The 20153-nt window shown below is 32.9% G+C and overlaps 1 protein-coding gene across 1 annotated transcript in view; it reads right to left on the bottom strand.

The window, feature by feature from the left end:
- Positions 1-3265: 3265 nt before the first annotated feature.
- LOC110282098 (putative inorganic phosphate cotransporter) overlaps positions 3266-20153 on the bottom strand; it is a 32429-nt gene continuing 15541 nt past the window's right edge. The window contains exons 8-10 of the mRNA XM_071186065.1: positions 19942-20097; positions 13254-13339; positions 3266-3606 (exon numbers count right to left, since the gene is read on the bottom strand). Coding sequence (XP_071042166.1) covers positions 3418-3606; positions 13254-13339; positions 19942-20097 — 431 coding nt within the window. The 3' untranslated portion in view covers positions 3266-3417. The remainder of the gene's footprint in view (positions 3607-13253; positions 13340-19941; positions 20098-20153) is intronic.

The following is a 20153-nucleotide window of genomic DNA, read 5'->3' as shown; positions in this document are numbered from 1 at the left end:
AATTTTTCGTCCTAGATAAAAATTATCAAAATCAATTAAAAATTCCATGAACATAAATAATTAATTTTTTAAATATTCAAAATTAGATAGCATACCCTAATAATTTTGGCAAAACTGAGCTTTTCTTCGTATAGGAATTTTGCGACAATTTCAGAATTACTATGGAGAGCGCTTGCATAAAAATATATAAACTAAGAACCTAACAGTCGTGAATGACTGTTGCAAACTTAAATCAATTATGAAAATGCTATTTATTATATAACCGATCTAATTTTAAATTTAGACTACTAATGTTAAACTCTGTAGACTTGTAATTTTAAACCCAATCCAGAAAACAAGGGAACACCTAGATTAAGTATAAGAAAGAATTTGCTTTCGCCAAGGTCTTTTTAATGAAACTAGCCCTCCTTTGCGTTAAATAGAGAGGTAATCCACGTAAACCTCTCATGGTTAACCTGACGACAAAGAGACTCTAACTCACGATCCGTCTACCAATGGGGATATTTTAAGTCAGTACTGCGGTCGGTGTGAAGCATTAGCGGAATTCGTATTGATCAGCCATCGCTGGGATTTAAACCCGGGTCTCACCTCATTTGGAGGCTCATTTGGACGCTCTATTCCCTGAGCCACCAGGGCTCTAATTATGAAAAGTGTAGTGCATGGTTAGTATAAGTAATAGCATTTTATTCCGATAGATAGCGCTCGGTTAAGTTTAATTAAGTGGAAATGATATAATACGCCGTAGATTCTATGAAATTAAATCAAAAATATTTCTTGAAAGATACTTTTATATGATTTTTAAGTATCTAGCAAATCTAACTCTTTTCGACTACACATTTTGGTTCTGGTTTTAAGCAATAGCGATGTCTGACATAGCTAAGTATTTTTCTTATTTGAAACATTTACGAAAGGATTATTATGAAATTTTCGACACAATTTACACTTTTAATTATGAAATTTATTTGCGACTGTCAGTCGCCCAGCTGTAAATCAGTTACATAATTTGTTTTCAAAATTAAATAATACATTTTGTTATATAATATTTTGTTTTCAAAATTATTTAGTAAATACTGATTTTTATAGATTACAGTTCATCATTATTTTTAAAAGTAAACATTTCTGTAAGTAAAAATCAAATCTAGCGATTTTTATCAGTTTAAAAAGGCGTGATACAGTCATATATATGAAAAATTTAATTTTATCAAGAAATATTTGATCGAATGAGTTCACCATTTCGATCGATTGAGTATTCTACCATTTAAAAATGCGTTTTTTCAAGCGAATCCTGGCATTTTATTTTATTTTATAACCGTTGATGAACGCCTTGTAATTTTGCATCTATTCCAAAAGACTCTTGGATCAAGTATTGAGAGCCTTCATGGAGAACTTTTTGATCTAACTAACACGCATTTGCGTTACCTGGAGAGAAAAACTAAAAAAAGTCCCACGGTTAGACGGCAAGAGGAGTCTAACCCGTAATCCACTGAGGGTATTTTACGTCAGCATTGTGGTTGGTGTGAGCTGGGTTTGGAATTCGTATCGACCAGTCATCGCTGGGATTCGAACCTGGTCACCTCATAGGAAGGTTAACGCGCTATTCCCTGAGCCACCACGGCTCTCCCCCAATATTTAATAAAATAATGTAAAGTAATAATTAATGATATAAAGTAATAATTAATAATAAACAAATTTTATAAAAGCGGGATCGCTTATCGCTTATCGGTTCGCTTATCAAACATGAAAAAAAAATTTTTTTTTTTAAAAAATGAAAAGAAATATAGAAAATGAAAAAGTATAGTAACAATTAAAGCAGGTGAAAATGGATGTAGTACAGAAGTATTTAACGAAAAAAAAACAGGTTGAATCATTAGGCAGCTCATTCATATATCTGGTACTCTTTAGTATTAATTATCATTAACCACTTGGGAACGGGTGATTCAGAAAAGCATTCGTACAAAATCAGAATCAAGTTGTAATTAAATAAAAAACGGTAACTTAAATGTAGTCGTTGCTAATTAGACAGAATTACTTTGCTTTTACTTTAATTATTGTTAGTTTAATCATACATATAATCAATGTTAATTCAAAGTATAACTAAATAGTTTTATTTTGAACTAAGTATTGGTGAATTAAATAAATTAAACAATTATAACCCCGCCCACAAATAAACTGCTAAAGAACTACTTTGGTTACCAGTTTTATCTTTTTACCCTGATTGATACGGTTTTATGCTGTCACGTATTTGTGAGAATCTGTGCGAAAGGGTGAAAATCAAAATAATACTCCAAATTAATATATTAAATGCTTGAATTGACAAGCATTACTAAAACAAATAAATGTTGAACTGGTTGTTTGTTTATAAGAATTGATAGCTTTCATCATCCGTTTCTTTTAAATTCATATCTCAATTTGTTTAAGTTCATTGTTGTCAACACGCAATAGGTTTTGTGTTAATAGGGAGATTTCTCACTTTTACGATAGCTTCTACAAGCTCCCGAGTCTAAGATTGAAGCAACTGTTTATTTCAGGTGCTACGCATCTTTACGCTATGTTGGTGCGATTTACACTATAAAGACAAAGATACAAGCACGCTATTTGTAGCAGTTAAATGTTATTTTCTGTTTAAGCCTCTCTTCGAACTAAAAACATGGACCTGGAATGCGAATTTGAAGAAATGTATTCATGAATATTAGAAATGAATCGTGTGATCTTACAATTGGTTCATTCAATAAGAATATAATTGTATTCGCTTATTTCAACATTATGGTTATATTATTTTAACATTATATATTTTCGCTATTTCAAAATTATAAATTATATTTATTTCAACTATACAAGTTAGTTAAAGTTAAATAATCAATAGAAGTTCAATAATATTCTTTTAAATAATAATAATAAGCTGCATTTTTTATCGCTGAATTCATCTATAATCTACCAAATTTTTCTGCACCCAGATCCGCAATTTTACGAATAGCAAAGCATTCTGAATCGTGTTCTTCTGCTTTAAAAAAATAGTTTACATCCATTGTGAATGTTTGTTTTGATTTTGTGGACAAAGTTAAGATTCTACAATTAAAGTTGATATTTCACTACGTTACCGTTTCTAATTTACGAATGTTTGCTAAATCTCTTCACTTACGTAAATTTGATATTTCTTCACGGATGCGTGCGCATTTCATCAGAGCTGACGCATGCGCAGATCTTTGATTATTAATTCTGAAACGGACTGGATATGTACTACCAAATTGAAATAAATGAACAATTCGACAGACCTTTTTTTAATTATACTGTTATTGCGACATGATTTCAATAAATATATGAGATACAATTTAGTAGAATGCAGTTTTTCCTCCAAGAAGAGGTGGGTGGGATGTAACTCTGTTTAGATATAAATTTAAAATAAAATATTAAGAGTTCTCATGTAGGCTCATTTAAGTCGTCAACATGTATCACATTATCTGGATACATTTCTGGTTTCTTCAAATCACTCTTTGTTGATTCCCATGGCTGTAATTCAGCAGTTCCAAATACCGCAAATAAAGTACCACTCACTAAGTAGACACCAGCCGCTGTGTAGAAGACATTACTCCAGTTAGCTAGAGTAGGCTGAAAATAAAGTAAACATAAAACTTTTTAATACGGAACCAATTTTATTTTGTAAACTTTTAGTGTACGTTACACGCTTAGCGTGATTTTGAAAAATGCCGCCAACACCAAAATGACACGCTGACGCTTGCCACTAACGCCAAAATGTCGTTTTTACGATTCTTACCAGAAAATAGCTTGGACAAATATATACACATACCATGAGAAAAGCATATAAATCATAAATTAATAAACATAACAGGAAGAGACAAGCATTTATATAGGAAGAGACAAGCATTAATATGAATTTCAAGTATTGAAAAATTATAAAAATCATTAATCCATTGTTAAGCTCACTAATTTTTAAATCTCAAGTTCAAAAATCTCATCATGAAATCCAAAATGCTAAATGGCAGCAACAACCCCCAGAATCTCGGCAAATCTGTTAGTATGGATTGCAAACTTTATCACTTTTCAAACATTGCCACAGTAGCTGAATCCACCGTGTTACGGATACCACCCTTATGGAACTGAAACGCGGTTTTTGGATTCGAATTTTTCGTACCCGTTCTATCGCTATTCGATGGTGACCAGTTTCCTGGATGTAATAGGTGGTTGACTGAATGTAAAAAATAACAAGCTTTCCAAAACCGGAAAAAATTTAGAGAACTTCCGGTGTATCTCTCCTCTAATGTTATGCTAACGAAAGCCTAATATTCTAGAACAGCCTAATATTCTAGAAAGTTTAATTAATGTGATTTGTGTTTAAATTTGCGCGTAATTTTAACATTCGTAAGAGTTTTGCAGACAAACTTCGTACGGGAAGTATAAACTTTGTTTTTCAATCATTTTTAACTTTTATGTGTGAGTAATTCTACAAATAAACGCCAATTAGGCGGCCAAAAAAAAATTGGTGGGCACACTATTTCTACATGAATTTTCTTCTTTTTTACACCCTAAAAAGGCAAGAAAAAATCGTGAACATGAAATTGTTTCTTTGTGATATACATTAAATGTGACATACTCTTTCTGACATACTCAGATAAATCTGAGCCATTTATTCAGATAAAACGATTTTTACATAAATATAATATTATTATACTCTCTAAAATGTATTTATAGAGATTTCATACTATAATATTATATTTTATTATAAAAATTGGCTTTTATTTATAGAATTGATCCTATCGTCGCTTNTAGCCTGGTTGGTAGGGCGCTGGACTCATTTTCATGAGATCGGGAACTCGAATCCCGCCGGCCGAAGACTCCCCGTGTAGTAAATGGTGACTGGCGTACGTTAAATCTGCCAGGTCAAATAGTCCTTCATGTTTCCATAGCAAATTATACCTCTGGGAATATTGGATTGGAGACTAATTATTCTCTGGTTCAGGTCAAAAATTCGATCCGTGGATGAATGAATGACTGTATGTATTGAACCACACTATAGATGGGTGTGGGAGAAATCGAATTCTTAGCCATAGATGGCGCCACTGGAAAACTAGAACAATCGCACCCCCATAACCTTAATGGTCAACGACAACAGCACTAAATACCCTTGAAAATGTTATGTACAGAGCTGCCAACCATTACGCTGACTTGTGTGCATAAGGACTGTAACTAGCCGGTATCCGACCGATGACTCGTTTACACGAACGCTGTAATTGACCGACCTCCACCCGATGACTTGAGTGTATGATAATTCTAATTAGCCGGAATCCACAAGATGACTTGTGTGTACGAGTGCTGTAATTAACCGGCATCAGCCGATGATTTGTGTGCACGGGCGTAATATTTATCAAACAGCCATGCAATAGCCTGTTTGTACGTGCTCCTTAATAAGCCGACATCCATCAGATGACCGGCGTGAACTAGCGCCATAATTAGCCGGCATCTTCTGTCTGGCTTATTTCAGAATGAAGTATTTTCTAGCTGCATAGGTATAATGTAACAAGATATCGTAACATGCAATGTGCGGCACAATGCACTGTTTAGTGGCGTCGTTTCAAAGAAGTCTACTTCTGTCACGAAAAAATTAAAAGCGAGAGAGATGGATTCAAGTAGCATCTCATATGCACTTACGAAACAAACAATAATACATTAAATTTAGCTACCACTTGAAGAAATCTTTCATAACACATTGCTTACCGGCATCTTTTCTGAAAATTACCCCATGTGCCCGGCTATAGCTTTGAAAGCGGGTGTGGAAGTAAATCAATAAAAATAAACTTTAAAATTTTTTGAATTTTTAATGCCGTATGATAGAAATTTAGAAATCACCTATGTGTAATGATGTACCACAAATTTTGCAAATATAGCGTATTTCGTAAATATATGATAAATTGGTATAGAATTAAATAGTAAAACTTGAAAAGTAAGGAAAATTACGCCCACTTTTTAAAATAGTCACCACGAGATCACTGATAACCAAAACACGAGTTAACTCGTGACCGGTCAGCAATGTGTTAAAAGCATAGAGAGTTGGCAGCCTTGCACTGACCTGCTTCGTCCATTAAGCTTTTCATATGCATCATCAGCATGGGTCAACAAGTCAAAAACGCAAATAAAGGAACTGGGCACTTTTCAAAATTAACTTCTGAAAAAAAAGTAACTAGTGCAAGAAAGTTCCCCCGAAAGAAAGACCCCATAAAGATCATAAAATAAACAGGCTCGACTACCACGTTGACAATTTAAACTAGATATTTTTCTCTCAAAGCTTTAAAATGCAATAGAGCAAGCTTTAATGACATTTTTCAGTACCAAAACTTAGATGGAGATTGATACAACAGACCGATTTCGACGCAATTTTTCAGTGATAATCAACTCTTCAATATTCTACATTCATTTCAACAATCGTTACATCCAGCCTAAACGAAAGAAGTAAAGATATCCTCACATTTTTTTGTATAAGATCTTTTTACACAATTTCCCAATCTCACTCACCATTATAGACATGATGAATGGACAAAGATCATATTTGGCTCAGGTACCCTATTCCACTTGAAGTGCGAAGTTCTTTTGAATTATGGTTTCTCTTTCAAAACAGTCAGAAGTGGTATCTACTTTTCAATTAACATTTTTCTTTCAGATAGTTTTTGACTGCTATAATACCTAAACACATTGTCTAATTTTTAATGGATTGCCGGTCTGGCCGAACGGTAAATAACTACTAAATAAATTTGCAAACATTTGACAGATTTTGCTAGTTTTTTACAAGGTTTTGCATGGCATTTTAAAGTACATGTGGTGAATTATATAAGCCTACGTATTGTTTAGAAATAGTGGAGGAAAAAAAATCTACTAAATTGAATTTAATAAACCAAGAATCACAATTAATAAACTATCGCTTTGAAATCTCTGTGTGCATAAATAAAACTATTTTTGTATGTTCTATATTCCATTAATTTCTTCAAGCCATTTCAGTAACGATAATAATATTAAAAAAAATTAAAATTTACTCGAATTATGTGTCTCTAATAATCTTGGATTCGCCGGGCACTGGTGATCCTCGTGGTGCTACGAACAAACTCAGTGCCGGTCACCGGTGACCTCCATGGCATTCAATGTGTTAATAATTCTTTTTTCTTTATTTAGATCTGAAGTCATCACTCACTGCATTAAAAAAATTGAATTCATATGTAGCAGACGCTGGAATGAAACAGGCGTTTAAAGATGTAAAAACTGAATTTCAATTTATTTGATTATTCAAGCATAACTTCCACCCTGTCATACGTTATAATACTTATTCATTATTTAAAACGAAAACAATGTCTGCTCTGAATTTTGATGGTAAACTGAGAGGAAAGCACCAGAATAATTTGCGCAATTTAATAACTTATAATAGATTTCCGCTTTCTTATAATCACCACTTTTAACATTTTTAGTCATCAGTGGCTTCTTTGCCGGTGGATCTACCACCTTTTTATGGATGTATTTTCAGTATCGCTGAGTAGTTTCTTCATCATCAAAATTTATCTTTAATCATCAAAATTTATCTCACCATAATTATTTTCACAATTTATCTCATCATCATTAAAATTAAATACGCCTGAGGCTGTTAGTGGCTCATTTTCTATTTATCTTGAAATTTTATCTTTAAAAATATCTCTTTCTCGTAATTGGAATGAAAAGTAAATTAAATATTTGTATTTTAGATAAAGTTACGTCACTACAAAAATAAGCTGCCACTGCATACCTGCCAACTTTTAATCCCTTCCATTATCATTTTTCCCAGTGGTATTAAAATGAAATTAAAACTTCAATTTTAAGCAAACAAATAAGTTGTATTTGAGAAAACTTAAGTTGACAACCATGATAGTAACGCATATTAATATACGTGCTTAATTTTTGTAAGAATAGTGGTGATCAAAATCATTTAAAAATTAAGTTTATGATAGAAAAAATAGTATATCTTTACTACCACTTTAAATATGAATATAAAATCTTCCGGAAGAGCTGGCAGGTATGCCACTGTATTGAAACTTATGTTTTATCGCAAGTTTTAAAAAGTAAAAAATTCATTAAAAACTGCGGTGTCACAATTTATGGCCTTTTTATAAAATTTGCAATTTAGTTTCACAATTTGTAAATCAAGAAAAGTTTTGTTGATATCGTAATTAATTTGAGTAATTGATTGGTTTTTTCGATTTATTATAAATCTTTTATTTTAATATTTAAAATGGTAGTAAATTTTATTATTCAACTTTTATTATATATTTAATAAATTTGTTTCAGAATAATTTTGTCCACCACTATATGCAAATAACTTGAACACGGCTCCCACGACTTGGAAAAAGTAAATGAATGGTAGGTAAGATTTTTCAAGGGGACTGAAAAATGCTCACATTTATCTTTCATTTTCGAATCCCGCAATTATGTACCCGAGTTATTTTTTTCACCCATATATATTTCCTTTAAATTAAATATTTATTGTGTGACAGCTTAAAATATCTAGATATACATCACTTTTGATACCACTTAAAAAAAATTTCCAGGAGCCCTGTTAAACATTGATAAAAAGAAACCCTATTAGAGGTGCAGAGATGACTAGAAATGTAAGCAGTGGTTAAAACTCAATTCATTTTATTATTTAATTATTCACTCTTTACTAGCACATTGTAAATTATTCATATTTAAGGCAAAATAAAATTATTTGAAAATATGCTTGAAAAAGTTGCTAATTTTAATCTATTTTAGTAGAATTTTGCTTTTTATCACTCTTCACTTTTTACATTTTTAGTCGCCTGAGGCATTCATGAAAGACGTTTTTTTATGTGATCTAAAATATACGCAATAAGTTTAACTTAATTTGTCAATTAGCCAGAAAAGCCAACTGATCCGGAAGCGCTAAAATAATTAAAAAAAACGGTAAATTACTACAAGTAAATATTGCAAATATTTTACTATTTTTTCATGCTTTTTAAAAGGTGATGCATGATCTAAGTACAACATAGTGGTGAATTATACAAGCCAACGAATTATTTAGAAATAGTGGTGGATAGAAAACTACTAAATTAAATTTATTAAATCACGAATCAAAATTGATTAACTACCACTTTAAAATATATATTTGCTGTCCGGAGCAAGTTGGCACCTCTGATTAGCTACCGCTTTGAATATTCTGGGAAAACTAGAACTTCCGGATAGGCTGCTATGTAATGTGGATTAATATTTCAAAGTATATACACTATCCGGCCAAAAGCATCCGGACACCCAGTGATATGGATTTATAACGTCCTTAGGCCCACATTAAAATGATGTTGGTCCCCCTTTTGTATCGACGATACACACCTGAGAAAACTTTACACCAGTTTTTGATAGGCATTATCTTCTATCGCAGATTAAGTTAGAGCTTGCAGTGAGGTTGGTTACATAATCTCTGCTCTAATTTGTCCCAAAAGTGTTCTGTGAGATTCAGATTGGGGCTCTGAAAAGGCCAGTCCAGTTTTTCAAGTCTCGATGTGTGAATGGAGCAGTTATCCGACTGGAAGAGAAATGGGTCTTCCCCGAAATATTGCCACAGAGTTGGGAGTGCAGCATTGTCTATATACATCTCAGAGTTTATTAGTCCTATCATAGGAACTAACGGACTTAGACCAAGACACGAGAAGCATCCCACACCATTATGCGTCTACCACCATAACAATAGGGTGTCCGGATACTTTTGACCAGATAGTGTATTAGGTCTACTTTAACCTTTTCAATACGGCGAAAAATCAGTCCTAGTGCACCCCATTGCCGGGATCAGTTACTTCTCCTCCAAGCTATTATTAGATAAAATAACTTTCATGCCTAAAAGGTTGAAGGTCTTGGAGACGCATAAACGTCCCCATAAAAGCGCACCATCAATAACAGTGATTTCACAAGCTTCATTGATGGGACTGCATATGTCCCGCCGTAAGCCCAAAGCATCTAAACCCCGGGACAGGGTATGTCCCGGCAGGAATTCTAGAGTCAATAACTCATTTTTATTGACATTTTACTTAACATTTTGATGATTATTTTAGGCAACGTTTTTTTATTAACATTTTCATGTACATTTGCGTTAAAATGTTTTATTAACATATTTATTTATAAACACTTTTCGAAATTAACAGTTATAAAATAAGAACGGTAAAAAATTGAAAAAATTGAAAGTAGTGGAGGAACAATAGTATCTAAAGTCTGGGTTTCTTGAGGGTATGGTAGGGTTAGAAGCAGTTCTTGCTCACAGTGCTACGTTGCTAGAAGTGCACACTATTTTCGAGCGTGCTTCTTTATTCATTTTTGCGCACCATGCACATCTTCAGCACGTTTATTCCCTCAATTGGGGGAAATGGTTTCCAACATTGAAAAGTCTCGCTAACTAGTAACTAGCGGCATTCGTGGTGCAAAGTTAGTTGGATGACACCATGATAATGATGGTGGATTCTGATTCTGGAGCTCAACTTCATTATCAACCAAATCATTGTTATTGGGTGAAACGACTTCATTGTCGGACTCCTCTTCGGTGCTTTCCTCGAATGTGGACTCAGTGTTTTCAATTTCAGAACACTCAATAATATAAGCGAGCTGTCTCAAATTGTTATCAGGGTAAATTCTCTTTCGACTCTTCAACAGAGGAAGAAGCCTTCGAATTATTTAGAAATAGTGGTGGCTTAAAGCCTAATAAATTGAATTCATTAAAACAAAAATTAGAATTAATTAACTACCACTCGAAAATATTTATTCGCTCTCCGGAGCAAAATGTCGCTCGCTTGATTAGATTGGGAATGATTGACACGATGGACTCAAAACGATGAGACGACCTTAAAATTGTTTGGAGACCAAAGTGGGCGTTATTTTCGGTCCTAGATATTTTTTAGTAACTGGGACATATGTTGTCCCAGCCGAGCCGTAATATCAAAAGTTTACCAGATTGGGACAGCACTTGTCCCGTCCGGTGCGAAAGGGTTAAAATACTTTACGAGAAAGAACATGGCCGTTTTTTTACATAGCAGATAGTTATTTACCTTCAAATGTATTTATGCTTTTCTCCTTTAGTTATGCTAGCTGGGCACCAGGGCCACAAAGCGGAAATGTATGTATCAACATTTAGCTGCCAACTTATACGAGAGTTGAGAAAAAAATTTCTTACTGGTAGCAGCATCATAGTATTTCGGAGTATTAACCCTTTCGAAGGCCGTGGTAAGTATACTTACCACCACTTTTAAAGTCCATGGTAAACTTTTTTACCACTTTTAATTTAGGTTTCCACTTGTTAATAACTTCAACTTTCTTGAAGTGGGTTTGAATAAATTTGGTAACCATTTGTTAGTTTAAGAAAACGTATAAAAGTTATAAAATACATAATTCCCTTTAAAGTTTTTAGCAGTTATAAAATTTATTTTATAAATAACGAAAAATAAAAGTCAATAAGTTCCTAATAGGTCGTGATAAATATACTTACCACGAAAACAAATAGCATTAAAATTTAGATTAATTTTTTATAAGCTAAATTAGTTTTTTTCCTTGTATCAATTACTATTCTTAGATCAATTTCAATTCCAAAAATACTTTAATTTACCTTTACTAGAAATAAATGGCGCATTGAATGGTTAAACCTTCAAATTTGAAGTTTCAAAACAAATTTCAAACTACCATGATAATTCAATAATTAAAAAAAAAACGCATAGATGTGATCGATCTGATAGTTACTCTTTACCTCATTTACATTCCACAGCCTCATCGAAGCACCACAAAGATCAAGCTAAAGATGAATGGGAAAAGGGCCGCAAGCGGCCTCAGGTGCCCAAATATTTTATACAGTTTAAGATTAACTGATAGTTACTCGGCTCTGAAATGTTGAAGCAGTTTAATATTTACATAATATTTCTAACTTTTATAGTTGTTTTCCTGCCACTTTGTGAAATCTTTTTCATCGACCATTCAAGTTGGTAGGTATGCAAATGTATAGCTTAGGATACTTTCGTTACAAGCTTGAATATGTATGCATATGCTCTTTTGTTTTGTTGCAGAGATGCCAACTGGCTCCGATTTCTGGATAGAGAAATTTATGTTAATTTTTGGGTCAGTTGTCCACTCCTGCACTTTAATAACCTAAACAATCTTATAACATGTCATTTAATTTGAATTATTTCTTAGCGAACCTTTAAAATATTGACAAAATTAAGTAAGTTTTTGTTTTTCATTCTCTACCGCTTTAAAAAATTCTTTGTCGAAGGTGGAGTAGTTGGCATACGTCTATGCAGTGTCCCTTTAAGCTAGAACATTACCATTTGTAATACCATAATACTTTCTTGTATAATTTTTTTTTTAATAACTGTAAAATTAGACCTTGAATAAAGAACCCATCATAAGTTTAGTAATCTTCATGACATTAGTAATCTACATGATTACCTAGTTTAAATGAATCGGTTGGTGGCGATTCGCGTCAAATACGGAGCTTATACCAATATTCAGATTTTAGCGTAAACAGAGACACAACATAAGTTTTTAGATTTCGTGACTTACCAATTACATAGAAGCTGAGAATCGAGCTAAATGCCAGGCTATCAAATATCCAGTGACTTTGACAATGACTATGGAGTTATCTTCCAGTGACTCTTTTAAGGAGTGAGCGTAATTATCCTTATTTTGCAAGTTTTAACCCTTTGCACTCGAAATCCTTTTGACAGTCAAAAAATGGATGCAACCACTAACATTTTGAAAGATTTTTCACAACCTTACCTCGTAATAGCCAAAGATCACAGAATGAAATGGTAACTAAACATTAAAATGAAAAAAAACTTTACAATTAGAGTAGTGGGTAATTTATAGGCGACAGTGGTGACTGACAGTGCAAAGGGTTAACCCTTTGCACTCGAAGTCTTTTTAACAGTCAAAAAATTGGACGCAACCACTAACATTTTGAAAGAGTTTTTACGATCTTACCTTTTAATACCCGGAGATCACTGAATGAAGTGGTAACTGACCATTAAGGTGAAAAGAAATTCACATTTAGAGTGGTGGGTAATTTATAATTGACAGAGGTGACTGACAGTCAGCTCTCGAGTGCAAAGGGTTAATATTTAATTCGCTACAAATTTATTAAAACATTTGCAGAAAGCGGAACTGTTTCATTCCTGCGTATACTTGCGCGGGCAGAACTTTCCGTTAACTCTGATAAGAGTAAGTGTTAAGCAAGTACTTACGCCTCTGAAGGTAAAAAATCCGACACTCATTGGACCAAAGACGCCGGCAGTGTTTGCCACTGAATTTGTTACTGCATACATAGTACCTAAACACATAAAAGAAAATTTCATTTCATTATACAACTCAAAATTTTTTATTCATTTTGCTACAACGTTTTTATTACTACGTGAAGACTACTACTAAAGTGAAGACTACTAGAAATATCAAAAATGTTGTTAGATTTAATTCAGACATTTTAAAATGTTCATAATAAGAATAAATAGGATATTTTGAAACGCGCTCAATATATTCCGACCCAAAAAAATCACAAAAAAGTAAGAAGAATAGTAATAATAATTTTTCTCGTTAATTCCAGAATTGTATTAAAAAAAATGCAATATTCCAATACAAAAAATGAATTGTCGAGGAAGAAATTTTTATGAAATAAAGATTTTTAAATTTTTAAAACGACCACTGTCTGTGGTAGGTACTTTATTTTCGTTGCACTAGAACTGCACAATGGGCTTTTGGCGACGGTCTGGGAAACATCCTAGAGGATGATCCGAAGACATGCCATCGTAATTTTGATTCTCTGCAGTGGGGATGGCTCCCCTGCTTTGGTAGCACGGCGACCTGTGCGTGAAGTCCAGCACTTCACGGTAGAGCAGTTTCACAAGGACCGATACAGCACCCCCTCGATCCCTAAGCAGGCAGATCAAAGTAGTCACCCACCCGCTTACTGACCGCAGACAGTGATCAAAGCTTAACTCTGCCCCCCCCCTGTCAGGGGCATCCGGAAGAGAATACTGTAGATTCTAAGTGCGCGCGCGTGACCTCTCACAACGCCTCCTATAACTGAAAGTCTCCACACGGTTTTTCATAGGTAGTCGATTAGACCACTGTGAAGGTTATCCACTTACTGAGCGAGTCATTTAATACAGAATATAGTTAAAATAAGAAAGTAGTAAAAAATATATGACTAAAAATTTATTTTATTTATGAATATTATTGGTAATCACTTGGTATTCACTTGTCAACCACTACAGATTCAATTCTCAAATATATAAGATAAATTTCTCTCAATTACTTTTATAAAAGGTTTTGGGTTCATGCGCACGAGTGGTTCACTTTTTAAACAGTCTGCGCGGACTACTTATAAAAGACAGTGTGGAGGCTTCTTCATGCAGGAGGTGATGCCTCTCAGCAAAAGAAAAAGAGAATTCAAAAAGTTTTATTAAAGGAATACTCTAGAAATACAGACTGTACTGTTACCTCATTAGTAGAAATGATGACATACTTCGGATTGTTGTATATGATAAGTTTATTTCTTGACAATATTAGTATTAATATTCATTAATCTTAGTCGTTTTCTGTGCCAGAAACGGTAAACTAACAGCTGTCGTAAAAAAATTCGACCAGTGAGAACTCATTTAAAATTACTGAGCTTGCGAGCTGGAAGGTCACTGTCCTTTAAATAACTAAGAGCAAAAATAATTCTAATTTCGCACTTGCCTAAGAAGAATTTTTAATCGAAATTTGTTGATTCGGAAAGGGTTTACCACCAATAGAGCCCCAGTTTGCAAACAGTGACGTTCCCCTCTCAACGTTGTTTCTGTAAGACGAACGCAAGTTTGAAAGATGCATGGTCTTTGATTTCGTTTAAGATTTAATTTTCTTTTTCTGGCGTTTTCTATTCTAGCTAAAATGCCTGTCTAAAAAATGTTAAGATGAAAGTCAACCTCAGAAATAATCCTTGTTGAGAGGGTTTTGTATCGTTTGAGGCCTTCCTATTTTGAAACAGTAATTGAAAATCGTTCCTTTTCAGGTAGTTGAAATTAAATCATTTGCTAGTGAATCTCTATATTGGTGGTAAGTCTCGAAATTATAATGATTAGAATCTTAACACATTGCTGACCGGTCACGAGTTAACTCGTGTTTTCGTGGCCAAGCGTTGGTGACCGATCACGAGTTAACTCGTGTTTTCGTTAGCAGTGATCTCGTGGTGACTATTTTAAAAAGTGGGCGTAATTTTCCTCACTTTTCAAATTTTACTATTTAATTCTCTACTAATTTATTATAACTTTACGAAACCACTTATTTTTGCAAAACTTATGGTGTACCATTACACGTAGGTGATTGTTATACTTCTTATCATACGGCATTAAAAATTAAAAGTTCTTAAAGCTTATTTATATTGTTTTACTTCCACAATCGTTTTCAAAACAATATGCCTGGGGTAATTTACAGAAAAGTTGCCGGTCAGCAATGTGTTATGATTACCGTCACATAAAAAAAAAGTTTTTTTCATCTATATAGTTTAAGATACTTTCAACAAAAATAAGTTGATGATAAGAAAAAGACATTCTATAAATATAAGTTTTTGTGAAACAAAATTTTTATTTTAATGACTTATTAGATTATTAATAATAATCAATGACTGTTACACAAACAATGCTGTATTAAGGTTCATTGAGAAAAGATCAATGTAGGGAATACCGGACAGTGACACTTTACTTTGAATAACATCAGTCCTTAGAATATCGGGTATATCTATTGCTGAAGCTCTTAATTTTAAAAGAAAACTACAGTTTTGCAAATAATGAACAAGTGTATAATATTGCATTTAATCGTTAGAAAAAAATACAGTGTAGATAACTTCTACATTTTATGCACTGTTGTTTTATACTTTTTTTAAAAAATATTTTATAACAGTTGTTGAACAGCCGACAAAATTTAGGGTTTACGACTGCTGATGTTCTACTCCGTACCCTTGTAACTTGAGCCCAATCCAGAAGACAAGGGAACTCTTAGATCAAGCATTAAGGGAAATTTGCCTTCGTGGAGGACTTTTTGATGAATAGGCGCTTTATTTTCTGAGTATAATGAGACTCCTATGTCAGCAAGAATAATTATAGTAGTTTTAAAACACTTCTTATTATCACTATAAATAATTATGTCACTTTAAATATGTAACTATTAAACGATCACATAATTATAGTTATTAGTATCATGATATATGATTACAATAATGCATGGGGGGAAGTAAATTTGAAATACTCCCGGGTTAATACGAGCAAACAGGAAAATGCGAGGATGAGATAATATTCACGATTAGAACAAAATTAATGAGAAGCATGATATTTTTCTCTTCACTTTATATGAATTAATTTTAGATGCGTCATTTAAAATCATCCATCCGAGACAACAAAAAAAAAACTAATTAAATGTATAGTTTCATTTCTTCCTTAAAGATATCAGATTGAATTCAACACAATCTCTCTGAAGAAAAAAAGGCTTAGTTGAAATTTTATTTATTTATTTATTTGGTAAGCATTAGTAAAATCACTTAATTCACTTAAATTTAAAGTAGAGTTTAAAAAAAATTATAAAATATTTTTTAAATTAAGGGCAAATTTGAGCTCGAAAACTCATGCCACACTTAGAGCTCTACAACAAATTTTAATGCTTACATTTCAAAAAAACTTTTTCTCTAGATGAGCAATGTGATTGCCAGTGTCTTGAACTGGCAATCACATTGTTATTATAAGGAATGTCGAAAAGACAATGGAATAGAACGAAATATATGAAAGAAACGCTCTAAATATTCTTATTTAAAGCGTGATAAAAATTACCAAGTCACACTTAGACCTTATCTTTTAGTACAAAACATTGCTAAGATAATACAAAATTTGCATGCAAAATCTTATAATAAACTTTTTTTGTAATGTATGTTGACGCAAAATAATAAAACTTTTTTTCAAAATGAACCCTCTACTGAAAATGCATTAAAAGTACAAGAAAATTCTGAACATAAAACTATTTAGTTTATTGAAAATTCTACAAATGAATTTTATTTCTCTTAAAATAGAATTTATTCAAAATAACTGAAAAGATTAAAATACTCAAAACATAACAAAACCACTTTCGTTTCGTTTTCGTGAAAATCATTTCGCTTTGTATTATAATTTATTTAAATAATAAAATTTATTCCAATAATATAATTTATTTGTCTTAAAATAGCATTTATTCAAAATAGAAATAAATAGATAAAAATACTCAAAACATTGCATTTTAGTTTCGTTTTCAAGAGTTTCATTTCGGTTTCAAATGTAATTTCTTCAAATAAATATATATAATTTATTTGTCTCGAAACATATTTCATTCAAAATAAAATAAAAGATTTGTAAAAAATTATTTATCAATCAACTCAATTAAATTCAATAATAATTCTTAATTAAAGGTAAAGGCAAAATTACCTTACCTGCAATTTCTGTTGTTCTTCAATTTTCCCGGTGAGAAGATGGAAAGCTTTTCTTTCGCTTTTAAAAAGGATCGCTACTCTTGTAAAAATAAAAAGATGTCAATAATAAAAAGTAACAAGTTCTGCCATTAAAGGAATTAACTATTTCTTTTTAAAACATTTAATATTTAACACAAAACGTAACAAGAAACATAATTGATAACGAAACATTAAGCTTTTTTGAAAAGAGCATTACATATCAACCTCTTCTCTCTGAGGCGATCATTCCCCTACTGTTTACAAAACTTCCGCCTCGCTACAGTTACAGTTAAAATTTTAAAGTTAGATTGTTNTCTAAACCAATTATCTCAAAAACAGACGCTTCCTTTACTCGATCTTCCGGTAATGGTCCTTCAGGAATACTAGCTGGTCTTGAATTGAACCTTTGGCATACAACGCACATCTTTATGGCTTTCTTTATGGTTCTTCTACTCTTTAAGATCCAATAATTTTCTCTTAAGGCAGTCATTAAAAATGGTACTCCGGCATGTCCTAACTCTTGATGTTTACTGATTATTAGACTTTTTACCACGTGATGATTTGATGGTAAAAGTAGTGGAAGTCTAAAATCCTCTTCATCTATTCTCATGAAAACTTTGGTTTTAACCCTTAGGAGACCATCATTGTCCGTTATAATTTTTAGAGACTTCAATTGGTTTTCTGTTCCTCCAAAGAATTCTTCATCCTGGACTTTCTTCAGAATTTTAAGTTCGGCCTTCTTCAGTTCCTCAGCACATAGTTGTCCAGATCTTTTATCACTAGGCGTCTTAGCATTTCTGAAAAAACTTAAAATCCAACCGGTGATTCTTATTATTCCTTTGTACGAAGAAATTCGATGATAGTATTCGTCATTTTCTTTATTCAAAGAAGACACGACAATTTTCTTCTTCTCAGAGTTTATCACCTTTTCATCTGGAATCAATTTGTAATTAGGCCAGCGGTCTCTAGAGTCTTTCAGCCAACAATTTGTTGTTCCTTCAGGAATACCTGCAATTTCTGTTGTTCTTCAATTTTCCCGGTGAGAAGATGGAAAGCTTTTCTTTCGCTTTTAAAAAGGATCGCTACTCTTGTAAAAATAAAAAGATGTCAATAATAAAAAGTAACAAGTTCTGCCATTAAAGGAATTAACTATTTCTTTTTAAAACATTTAATATTTAACACAAAACGTAACAAGAAACATAATTGATAACGAAACATTAAACTTTTTTGAAATGAGCATAACATATCAACCTCTTCTCTCTGAGGCGATCATTTCCCTTCTGTTTACAAAACTTCCGCCACGCCACAGTTACAGTTAAAATTTTAAAGTTAGACTGTTCGTAGCAGTTTCTCGACAAGATTAAAATACTAAAAACAAAAAAAAAAACATTTTAGTTGTGTTTCTAGGTGTTTATTTCTGGTTTCGATTTCATCTGTCAGCATACTGAAAAACTACTATATTTTCATTTCTAAAAATAAGGTATCAAAAATTAAAGGATTTTGGAAAGCTAATGAACTAATGTTCAAATATAAATAATAGAATCACGGTGACTCTGGGCATAAAGCGTTCTCCTCCCAACGAGGCCACCCAGGCAAGAATCCCAGCAATGGCTGGTTGATATGATTATCTCCCAGCTCGCACACCGCCACAGCGCTAACATGAATTATTGTCAGTGCCAGACGGATCGTTGGGTTAGAATTCCCTTGCCGTCGAACTAACCTAGGTAGGTTTTCGTTGTTCTCCTCTCCACGTAACGCAAACGCGGGTAAGTTTCATCAAGAAGCCCTCGTGGTTAGTTTGCCTGAATACTTGATCTGAAAGTTCTCTTGCCTTCTGGGTCGGGTTCAAGATTATAGCACTACGGGGTTGAACAAGTTATAAACTCTGATTTGAGTCGGCTGTTCAATTTCGATTATAAAATAATGTATGGATGATAAAAAATAAATCGAAATTTTCGTTGAAATTACGGATTTTCATCACCTTATAACTTAAGAAAGTGAATAGGTTTAACTTTATATGAATGACTTGTGATGTGATGCAAATGTGATAAAAAACAAGTGCCGCTAGAAAACAGTATCCACACTGACCGCAGTGCTGGCTTAAAATATTCTTCAGTGGTAGATGGTTCATTGGTTGGAGTCCCCTAACCGTCAGGTCAACCGTGGTAATGCTTAGCGGTTTTCCGCTCCGTCTAACGCAAATGTGAGTTAGTTCCCTCAAAAAGTCCTCTACGAAGGCTAATTTCTCCCAATATTTGATCCGGGAGTACTGTTGTCTTCTGTAGAGGGATAAAATTTACTAGCCTACGGAGGTGAACATTGGTATTTGTAAACTTAAAATTAAGTCGATTGTTCAACAACGGCTATAAAATAAAATAAGTTAAAAATAATTATTTTTCTAAAAAAATAGAATAACAAATGTAGATTACCTGCGAAGTTAGGACACATATCCACATGGGTTACATTAAAACCAGCTAAAGAAAAACCTAAAAACGCCATTGCTACGCATAGAAGTGTTATTATGAGCACTGCGTTGCAACCACAGAAATTTACTCCTATCAATGCAATTGCCGGTATAAATGAACCTGAAATATAATAAGTATATAATAGAAATAAAATGTATATCACTCAAATAAATAAT

This window comes from Parasteatoda tepidariorum, chromosome 10 (genome assembly GCF_043381705.1).
Source record: "Parasteatoda tepidariorum isolate YZ-2023 chromosome 10, CAS_Ptep_4.0, whole genome shotgun sequence".
In the NCBI taxonomy this organism is placed as follows: domain Eukaryota; kingdom Metazoa; phylum Arthropoda; class Arachnida; order Araneae; family Theridiidae; genus Parasteatoda; species Parasteatoda tepidariorum.
Note: the sequence above shows the minus strand (reverse complement) of the source record. Positions and strands in the feature narration are given on the sequence as shown.